The 11,551-nt window shown below is 34.5% G+C and overlaps 1 protein-coding gene across 5 annotated transcripts; it reads right to left on the bottom strand.

Moving 5' to 3' along the window:
- Nucleotides 1–2,500: 2,500 nt before the first annotated feature.
- On the bottom strand, nt 2,501–10,586 carry LOC110732414 (ATP-dependent Clp protease proteolytic subunit-related protein 4, chloroplastic-like). 5 transcript variants are annotated; one of them, XR_002513485.1, is made up of 10 exons: nt 10,136–10,586; nt 8,558–8,761; nt 7,704–7,759; nt 7,436–7,562; nt 7,239–7,316; nt 5,348–5,461; nt 5,122–5,235; nt 2,889–3,001; nt 2,758–2,814; nt 2,501–2,678 (listed from the first exon to the last, which is right to left on the bottom strand). XR_002513485.1 is itself a non-coding variant. In XM_021912354.1 (8 exons), exons 1-7 carry the CDS (start codon nt 10,391–10,393, stop codon nt 5,164–5,166), a joined length of 909 nt encoding a protein of 302 aa, XP_021768046.1. In that variant the 5' UTR covers nt 10,394–10,584; the 3' UTR covers nt 2,501–2,814; nt 5,122–5,163. The 5 variants fall into 5 exon arrangements, 2 of the variants coding, with proteins under 2 accessions (XP_021768046.1, XP_021768047.1); XR_002513484.1 differs by having other exon boundaries at nt 2,501–2,814; XR_002513483.1 differs by lacking the exon at nt 2,889–3,001 and having other exon boundaries at nt 10,136–10,585.
- Between the last annotated feature and the right edge of the window lie 965 nt (nt 10,587–11,551).

An 11,551-nucleotide genomic window follows, 5' to 3' on the forward strand; every position in this document is an offset into this window, starting at 1 on the left:
GCTACTATAGTCTATACTTTAATCAACAAAATTAGCTCTTTGTCAGGCTCGACTCTCCCAATTCAATTCATTCCAAACCTTATAATTAAGAATATACTCGAAGTTTTTGCTCACCATATTGATTTATAAGCAAACTATCATTGAAAGATAAACTTTTACGTGCGAGACATTTTTTTTTTCAGATAATAGTCAAAAGGTCATTTCATTAGCAAATACTTGTAGGATTGGTCATTTCATTAGCAAATACTTGTAGGATCAAACCTTTGATACTGTTTAAAAACAAAGGTATATCATAGCGTAATTAGTTTGCTAGCCTAATTTCCTCGATATAGTAGTGACGTCTTTTTCAATCTTTCCAACTTCATTAGCTTATTGATTGACATAGCACCTGTGTCTGCAAAAATATGCACTAATTAAAAAAAAAATTAAAAAAAAATAAAAAAATAAAAAAATAAAATAAAATTAATTTTAAATCGTCGTCAACATATCTATTGTTATTGGTAATCTTGGAATGAATTTATATACTTCATCTGTTTCTAGGTTGTTAGTTTGTAATAAAATTGTTCCATTTTCTTTCCTAAAAAAAAAGTTAAGTTTCATTTCATCTCATAAAATATTAAGTTCAGCTAAATTTGAAAACGTGCTTCTACTAAACATTGAGGCAGTAATAAGAAGAGGATGGGAAAAACAAAGTTACTCATAAAAAACGAGAATGAAATGGAATTAATGTTTTTTGAATGATTGTAATTATGTGACAAATCACGTTCATATCGAGTAGCTAGGCTTTATTTTTTGGTTTAGAGAGAATTACATAAGGTGTAATGACGTAAATAAAAATTGAAAGGCCTTTGATTACCATCTTTTAAGTCTAATTTTAATCAAGTAATCTAGATAACACATATGAAAAGAGTAGTTTATGAAAGTCGAGATTTCTTTACTTGTTAGTTTAAGTTACGTTGAAAAGAAAGCAAAAGTGGGGAACAAGGCCAATAAGCCCTCCACCAATAATCTGCATGTCAAAAAACGTTTACATCAGATAGACAAGTTTCCCAAAACCCATTAACTAGTTACATGATAGCTTCCACTTATACGATGAGCGATTAGAGCCTTGTTGAAACAAATTTCTCTTTCAATTTAGTTTGAAATTTTCCTCCTTAATGCTGTAATGCAAAGGGCCTCCAACAATGTTTTGTTTGCTTATATATGAGTATCAAAATTGACCTTTATTATAATAGTCCAATTTTTACTAAATTTATATAAAGAGAGCTAAATTCCTTTATTCCAACTAGCTTGCAGGGTGTATGGTTCACACAAATAAGGTACGTAGTATATGGCAATGGTTGAAAATCGCCGAAATCCATACCTAGTGTTTATTTTAGATAAATTAAAAAATTTCTAAACTCGTCATTACCTCAAAACACACAAATTGTGGAGGTTTATAAACCCACGAAAAACTCATGTAATTCAACATTCAATCTTGATTTCAAACCCATGCTACTTAGTGATTATTCCCGTAACCTTTTTCCCTTCTTTGAAAATAGCCCAATACAATGTAAAAATACAAAGATATCACAACTTAACAGTAAAAAGATTAATATTATACTCGTAGTTTGAAATTAGGGTTGAATAATCAATTATACCAAAAATGTATTTTTTTTTCCTATCATTAATGGATCTAGGTAACATAGTTTACATTCAAAAAAAAAAAATTGTAGTGAATGGAAGACCCGTAAATACGTTGTCAAGTCAAATTTGGGTTAGGTACAAATCCATCTTGGATAGCCATGTGGATATTAAAACTAACCATATATTTTTATAGGTAATTATAGAATAATGAAAATAAAAATAACATAACTCGACCTATATACCCTCGATTGCTCAATTGTGCAATCATCATCCTTACGTATTTGTGATTAATTCGGCCTTTATGAATTTATAATCTAACTTCATAATAATCATAACCACCACACATACATATTTACCTATCCTATCATAAGACTAGACGTTTGAGAAGAATGATATGCTACAATTTCTGCCAATGAATTTTCTTCCAAAGAACATACATAGAATTTGTGAAACCTTGCTTTTCATTCTACTTTGAAGAGAAGTTATTTGATATGATAGGCAATTGGGTGGACAGAAAGAACAGTTTTCGGATGAATAGCACTAGTTGCAAAACCCCCATGACATAAATCCTCATGTACATATACCATGTTCGACTACAATTCTTGGACATGCGCACGATGTTTAGGGAACTTAGCTCATATCGGGCCATCTACGTGTTGCAATCTTACAGATTAGGGACTTACCTTTATATCAGAGTAATTGTCATGTTGATAGTGTAATTTGTATCAACAACGTGACAACTTAATCTACATCTTAATCTACATGAAGGTAGTAACCTGCATGGCTGAATGTGCAAATAACAATAATACTACGGAGTATCTGTTTTTGAATTTTACGATAATGGACAATTTACCATCTGTTTTGAATTATAGGATTATGGAAAATTGCAAGACTTTAACTTCATAAAAAATAATCAAATCCTGTGGGCATTTTCATCAACCTAATCTTGTGTAATCCTGACAACAGAAAATATACATGATCTTAACTTGGCAGCACCTTCCTTACAAACAGCCAAATATACATGTTCGCCCCTTCCCTTGTCAAACATACACCTATTATCATCAAAATATCAAGATTCTGTTTAAATGTGTAGTACATCATCAGAATAGAATGTAAGAATATAAAACGTACGGCATGTCCTCCAGGAAAAAGCGGGTACTTGATAGTCCAAACAGGCTCTCAAGGTTCCTGCACATCATTTTATGAGCTTGCATGAACAACATTCAATTGAGGAGTTCCTCAGCAAGTATGAATATACTCACCTATCTTGAGAGACGGGGAGGCAAATTCATGCAGTTCTAATCTAATTGTGCTGGTAAAAACATCAGATAATGCAATCTGGTGGACAGAAGTTGAAAAGGGAAGAACACACTTTCTGTTGCACAGCAAATTATGAAAATGAGAATTATTGCATGATCCATCCAGAAAAAGGCCCTAATCAACAGCAAAAGGTTTATGTCACAAATTTGCGACGTGTGAGCAAGACACACAGTATAGGAGCACATACATGCAGCAATACTCTTTATCTTTCTGAAATTAGTCATCAATATGATTCCATTTGGTGGAGGACAGAAGTCCAATGGGCAGCATACAGAGACACTTTCTGTTGTGAAGCAATTAAGCAAATTTTGAAAATGGGAATTATACATGATCATTCCAGAAAAGGCTCTAACCACTAGCAAAAGGTTTACATGGAAAATTCACGACGTGGGAGCAAGATACATTAAAAGCTCTTTCTGTAAACCTCAAGGCGACAGGGATTCAAATCACTTTCTCAAGGTTGCTGTGAGCCTTCCAGCAAGTTGCACAGAACGGACACGCACAGAAGAGGTGTCACTATCAAACTTAATTAAAACAAATTTTCATTATGTAGAGCATTATACTTGGATAAAACCAGGCGTCTGTTCTAAATTCATAGACCAAGGTGCATATTATAAACACAAAGTGGAAGGCAATAAAGACAATACAAAGCTGCCTTCCTTTTCGAGAACCAGCAGAAGCTGCCACTTGGCAATTAAATAAGCTAGCAGTTGTCTTAAGAAAATTCCAATGGGCTCAACTCCACAGTACCCATGAGATCAGCTCATCTTAATGGGAAGATAGATATTTCAAAAGGTAAAGATTTAAAATGGGTGGACCAGGGAAAGCATTTGACTTTTTCTCATTAGTTAGTCATTAGAACCACTTAATCATAGCATTAGCACCAAAAAATCACTTCTAATCTTCTATTCAGTAAGCTGGAAAATTCTACCAGCTGCCTTAAATAGGTCCGATGTACTTAACTAAAATTAATTACCAAATATGTGACAAAATCCAACGTCATTGGCAAGTGAAGAATAAAAAGTGCAATATTACTCGGGAAATTCGTATACAACACAATAGTGGCAATATTATGTTCTGCCATCTAAAATGTTCCCTTTTTCAGATTATTCTCTCAATCAATTTGAGGGTTTTCACACAGATTTAAGACATTAATCTCCTTTTCCAAATCAGCAACAATACTAGATAATGGAAACCCAAACTGAACCAAACCAAACATCAAACCATTGGACAAGGATCCTCCCTATGGCTGGTCATGCATGCAGTCTTCAACATCTAAGATAAAAAAATACACCATCATTACTCAATGCCTTTGAAAAGACCGCCTCCTATGGCAAGGCAAGGGAGTTGGATGTACCCAAACTGTACCCAAGCAATAACAAAAAGGCTATGCCAAGTTAATCCTTTGACCCACAATGCACCAACCATATAGTTCATAATAAGAAAAAAGTACAAATAGTTTGATAAAGGGTTCTACAGTAGCCCATAATCCAAAGCCAAATAATTATGAATCCTTGCCTCCTTTAGATTAAAGGGCTATGTCTGTCAGAAACTATGCAAACTATACTAGCTTCTAACCAGCATCTGTTGTTTTATAAGGTCACAACCTTCCAAATATTATTTAGTAGTTCAAGAAATATATTTAAAAACTAATAGAACTAACATTAATGGTATACAACACAATAAATGTCTCCTCATTATACCTGTTCCTAAAATGTATATGAACATTTCAAGATGGAGGGGTGTACATTATAAGCTTGTTGCTTAGTAAACTCTAACAATAAGAAGAACACACACACACACACATACACACAAATCACAATAAAAATAAATAAATAAGCCACATGAACTACTTAAGCCACATAAACTACTTGGCTAATGATATATCGCACATAGGTGACTGATTTAGCACTAAGAAATAAGATATATGAGTCTTCTAAAAGAACATCTACAATTTTCCATTTTTTTTTCTTCGTCTTGTCATGTGAATTTCAGCATCTATGTTACAATGTATTCTTCAACTAATTTAGTGATAATTAGGAATATACTTCGATAGATTGATCAACAAGAAAACATACACCTATAAATACAAGAAAGAAAAACCTTCAAGATGTTCAACCAAGATCTACAACTAACTAGAGATCTGGATCCTTGGAGGAACTAGTGAAAGTTTACCTGAATTATAGTTATGGCCACCAGCAAAGGTCTTTCTAATATCTAAATAAACTGGGCTTTCTTCAGGTCTGCAATGACTCCCTTGTCCTCTTTGCTTCTTTCATTGTAGATAACCTACAAAGTTGAAAAGAAAATATTTGTATGTGATGTTCGGTTTCCTTTTTAAGGACAATGGAGTAGAAATCTTTAGGATAAAAGAAACAACAGTTCCTGTACATAGGTATACCTTATCAATGATACCATATTCAACTGCTTCACTCGGGCTAAAATATTTTGGACGTCGGATGTCGGCTTCAATCACTTCAGGAGGTTTTCCAATATGTCTTGAAAACAGCTTAACCTTTAAGGCAAACAATATATGTTACCCTCAATTCTAACATCAAAATCTCAACCATCAACAGCAGATCTTAAGTTGAATACAAAGTACGAAGTATTAGAAATAATCAACACTTCAACAGCTATGGAGCATTTTGCATTGCTAATTGCTAGAAAGTACTCCAGAGTACAAGTGAAACAAATTAATACAGAAGAAACAACTAAAGTCCTGTTCAGTTCACCTAAATTTTTCTGAGCTGAAATTACTGATTTTACTGAAACCTATTTAATTTTGACTGGATAAAAGTGATTGTTACAGATGATGGCTGATTTTTAATGTATAAGATTTTAAATAGAGTGAACAGGGCCTAATTGACACTTTTTTCATATAAGCACTTGGACATACAGACACTACAGTAGTTAGCATAAAATAATTGTTAAAAGGTTTATGAAAGAACGAGGGAGTATGAGGGCCATTCATATTATTTTTTTCTTTTTTTTCCCCCTCTTTCTTTAAAAAAGAGAAGGCCATGAAGGTCACAGGATGAAATATACCCTCCTTCCGCAGCAAAACAAAAAGCAGAAAGAGCATGAGGAAACCCACTAGATTTATGAGAACCCCCACACGGCCACACCCACCCACATCCCAATACCTAGCTCAAGGAGGGGCCAGGGGAGGAGAAATTCATTGAGAAAGAAAAAGGCCAAAATTTTCTACATTCGGTATTAGAACTCAGGAGGTCCTGCTTTTTTTCTTCAAGTCAGTACCTTCTCTTACAATGTGAACTGAGCTTACCATAGTAGATTTACTTGATTATTATCACTAGATTCAGTAAAGTGAAACATCAAATTTTGCAACAAAATAGAACAATATTGCTAGAGTTGGCAGTTGTCTCGAGTGGTGTCAGATTTGAATGTATACAGGTTGAAACCCCTTAAACCCAAACACAAGCCATATATAAATTGGGTTTAAGATCCTTCATTAGGAAGAAGGCCAAAACATGCACCTAAAGCCAAATCTTTTCCCCTCTCTTAGGACACGAACTGGGAATCAGAGTGTGTGTGTGGGGGGGGGGGGGGGGGGGTTGTTATAAGCACAACATGGAAAACTAAATTCACAAAAGCAATCGATTACAAGGATCTGGACGTTTTTGAAGGTCTGTTTACTGTTGCATAATACCGTTGATCATTACAAATTTAGCTAATATGCGGCCAACAAAATGACATGGTACTTTATTTTGCTTTATGAAGGCAAGCAAATAGACCTTGGAATAAAATAAATGTGCAGTAAAGTAGTAAACTCAATGTTGGAAAAAACTCAAAAACATTATTGGAGACTTAAGTTCTTTTGAAGATGAGATTAAATTTAGCAATTAATACAAAGGATAAACATAGCATATATAAACCTTTGATAAATCAACCTTCCAATTCCATACATGGGGTAATTTAAATAATTACATTTCCTTTTCAAATAATTTGGAGATCAATGTAAGATTATAAACAACCTTATAAAACATTTAAATATTTAATATCAATCAAAAATATACATTAAAACAAGCTCATAAAATTTCTTTCACAAACATTCAACATTGTAGTACACGTGGCTAGATCTTTAATGATGCGCTTTTATACACAAACATGCTTTACGTATTAAATGATTGCATGTATAAACCAGTACCAAGTAATTGTGTAATATGATGAAGACATTCACACAGCTTAATTGCCCTTTCGTTTAATACCATCTCAATATAATGTATTATTGATATAAACAATGCCAAGATATGAATTATGTAAGTCATTACCAATTCTGTCTTCACATTCGTTACTTCTTTCCTGGCAAGTTCAACATCACTTGCTTGACCTTGGAACCTTGCAATTGGCTGCAGAAATTGCACAGAAGGGTTTTTAAAACCATCTGAAGAAAATATGCATCTTGAGAGAAATTAAGTGGGAAAAGGTACGGAGAAGAGAAATCATCAATGACAAGTTAAATAATGACCTGTTTCATCATAATGGTAGAGGATGGCAGAGCAGCACGATTTCCCTTTGCACCAGCAGCTAGAAGCAAGGCTGCCTCACCCCAGGCATTGCCAACGCATAGAGTAAAAATAGGTGGCTTGACATACCTGAAAGAGATCAAATACCAACATTAACAGATGAAGCAAAAATCGGATAGCACTTGAATAGTTAAACATATAAAATTGGAATTTCATATATTCAGCAGCAAAGATTTTAATTTAAATAAAAAAAAAGGAAAAGAATATAACCTCATAACATCGTATATAGCAAAAGCCTCTGTTTCATACCCCAGCTTCTCACCACCCTAAAGGAGAAAAGGTGAGATAACCATCAATATCAGCACCGAAGACCTAACATTAGATGACAAATTGAAAACGGATGGCACTAAAAGAATTCAAAAGACAATATAAACAAGTGATATAGGAAATCCGCAACAACTTCCACAAATTTGGTACATTTGAGTAGCTTCGAGAATATCGCTATAGGAACTAATCTTCTATAAGCACAAGCAAGATATTAAAAAACTGTTAAAGATCACCATTAGAAAAGGAACTTGTCAATGGAGAACATAAGAGGACCATTTCAGTAATGATCTTTCCACTGGAAAAAGTCTGAGCAGATTGTCATTGAATTTTTGCCCCTTTATCTCAAGTGACAAGTTTCACAACCACAGAAGTCTACAATAACATATATATGCCCTCGTCACAAAGGTATACTATCTCACAGTCATAGTATCACCACTGATCATCAATGATTTAATCATAGTGATCAACTATCATTATGATTGTCTAAAATTCTTATTGCATTTCATTTCACAAGTTTGATTCACATTATTGGCTTAGATACCTTAAAATTTCTACAAACTAAGAATAAAATCAAGACATATGGTATAAAATCTATTATCTCAACAAGGCAGACAGATAAACACCAATGTCATTTTTGGGGTAATCATGCAAAAGATGGGTGAACAGTAGATAAAACAGAGGTCCTTCTCCATTTTTAGCACAGACCTCTACAATTTGAAGAGCAATGTGAAGAAGAAATTCATAATCAATCACATAATCCAATTAACATACAAGAAGGAAGCAGCACAAAAAATCACCTTTGTTGTTCCAGTAGAATTGATGTAAAGATATATTGGCTTTTCCTCATCCTCATATTGAAGATATAAGAATTCTGCAAGTATTAGCTCAGTCACAGAGGGCACAAGAGACATGCCTAAATAAACTATGCGGTTCTTGTACAAGTAAGAAGCCAAATCTGGTGGTGGCTGCTCCCAAGCACTTCCTCTAGAGAAAGGTATGACCTGTTATTTGTCAAAATACATTATGCAACTACAGTAAACCATTCAGACAATATTCTATTGTATAACGGATATATATTAAAACCTGATTCATCTTATAACAACAACAACAACAACAACAAAGCCTTAGTGCACAGCATTCTCATGTCTTGTGCCATGCTGATTTTCAGAAATGTAGCACAGCTGCACAGGCATAGCCCACCAGGAGTCTCTCAGGCAGGACCAGGCCACATGCACAGCCCACTTCCAGCCAATTTAGAAGCAAAGGAATACTTAAAGATTGGTTTTGTACATATGTTCATTAGATCTTCACACACACACACACACACACAAAAAAAAAAAAAAAAGGGTTCTATGTACCCAGTGAAGTCCCATTAATAAATTTTGCAAAGAGAGATACCAGTTGTCACAAGCAACATGAGAAAGAAAAGAACTGCACTCAGAATTCACAATATATGCACATGCCCCTTCTTTCATCACCATAAAGCAGCCTAGTGTGTGATGTTTATTCAGAATTTTGAATCCAAGCAGAGGCTATTATACCCCCTTGCCAAATACAAAAGACCCCTTTTCAGCCTTAGCAAACTAAGCATAGAGGTATTATAATATGTTCCCATAAACAAACCCGCCTACTTCATTCTTGCATATCATGAATCAATACTTAATCTGTGTTAGCTAAGTCAACTAACAAGAAATTGTCCAAAACAAGTCAAGGGTCCTAGTATATAACCTCTAAGAAATGCTAAGGCAGTTCTCAAGATGAAATAGATAAAGAGGTTTACTAATATAAAGAAGACCCCAGGAAGAGTCTGGGTTGGTGGATCGACATTTCTTTCTTATGGTTTGGGTATTCCGAAACTATTTAGCTGGTGATTTGAATCATTTTACTATAAAGGCATCCTTTAAAAGTTCAATATCGGTTGTTCATCCACTATCACTTTACCACTCACATTTGTAAAACTATAAGTCGATTCACCAACTTATAGCTCGCTCCGTATAATTGCCAGTTTTCTGTTACAATTTCGACACTCATAACTGTTCCAAAAACATAGAATCAACCACCACAATTACATTGAAACCAGGATGATCAATTCAGCCAGTCCCCTTATTGCTCTAAATCAATTTCTCCAAATACACATCATCTCTTAAGTTCAAATTGCACATACATTTTACCAATACTACAGCTACACCCTAAATTTCAGCTTTCCTAATCAAAACGTTAACAATCTGGAAAATAATCAAATTACAATCACACAACCTCCCAAAATAACTAAAATAAACAACTCAAAAACGCAAAATCGAATTGAATTATATAGAAACCCTAAAATTATCAGACATGGAAATAAAGAAACGAGAAAGAAAGTAAAAAAATCATACCATGGTAACAACGCCGCGCTTAGGCCGAGAGTTCGACGACGTAAGAGAATGAGGTCGCCGGAGTTTATGGCCGGAAAAGTCACCGGAGACGCTACCTCCGACATAAGGAGAGAGAAAATTGGAGGAAAGAGAAGCTCTGAGAGAGGAAGCGCGAAATGAGGCGGTGGTGGTGGTAGTTGGTTTGGAGTGAAGTGGAGGAGAAGGTGAGCATAATCGGGAGGTGAGGAAAGAGTGGGAAGACGCCATTGATGCTGCCATTGAGCTTGAGCAGAGGAGAGAGAATTGCGAGGAAGAAGAAGAAGAAGAAGAAGAAGATAGAGATTAGAGAGAGAGAAAGAGGAGAGAGAAAGTGAAAGAGGAAGAAGCCATTGTTAAAAGATCCGACCCATTTTTGCTTAAAGCTAAACCGTTTTTTTTGTAACAGAATTGTTTTGGTTTTGTGGTTTGGGCTTATTTTATGGGTTTGATGTGAAACATGCATAACACAAGATTTAGGCTTGTATTTGGGCTTTGTACAGTTTTTACCAGATTGGACTTATTAATGGTATTATTCTTAATTAACGTTTTGTATCAAAAAGTTGTACGGAGTAATATACTTGAATTGATTTTACGGAGTATGACCATGTGAATTGTTGAAATATATTATATACATCTGGGTGTACTGAGCACCCAACTATCCCAAAGTTAGTTTTGGTATTCATTTAATGATTAAATTAAAAACAATCATTAAAACGAGAACTAAATGCTCATGGGTATACCATGCACCCGGGTGTATATAACAATTTATGCATCCCTCACTTTTACTCGAGATTTTGATATATGTCTCGAAAATCTTTGAAAATGGTTTAATTTTGTGTATTATAGCTTTTGATATAGCTTTCGAAGAATATTTTCAAATCTGAAAAGGTTATGCATCAAGGTGTTTTCCACGCTTGGCAAAGGAATCTAGGGAGATTTTGGTGGTCAAAACCATCAAATTCATGCCTTGGTTCATTGTACTCCTCATAATTATGTCTTCAATGGCCTATTTACCTTTAGGTCATACAACCCATGTCATTTTAGGCTCAGGCTCATGCTCATGCTCATGCTTTGTCTCTTCGAAATACCCTTAAAATTAAAGTCGAGTCAATATGCTACTTTGTATGACCATATACATAGGTGCTTTAAGACAAGGAGGTTTAGCGTCCATATTTTGTGCCTCAGCTCATGCCTTGTGGACGCTTAGCTTTGTACCTTGGTTGGGTAGCATTGCCTATGCCAAACTTTGGTTTTAATTTTCACTCATATTATTATAACTTCAACTTAATTTTCTATAGAATAAGTAAAATAGGATGAGAAAAATTAAACAAAGGCAATATATTATTAATAAAGAAAAGGATTATATATTAAGTCCTTTGACCTTCATAACATGCAATT

Source organism: Chenopodium quinoa, unplaced genomic scaffold (genome assembly GCF_001683475.1).
Source record: "Chenopodium quinoa cultivar QQ74 unplaced genomic scaffold, ASM168347v1, whole genome shotgun sequence".
In the NCBI taxonomy this organism is placed as follows: Eukaryota; Viridiplantae; Streptophyta; class Magnoliopsida; order Caryophyllales; family Amaranthaceae; genus Chenopodium; species Chenopodium quinoa.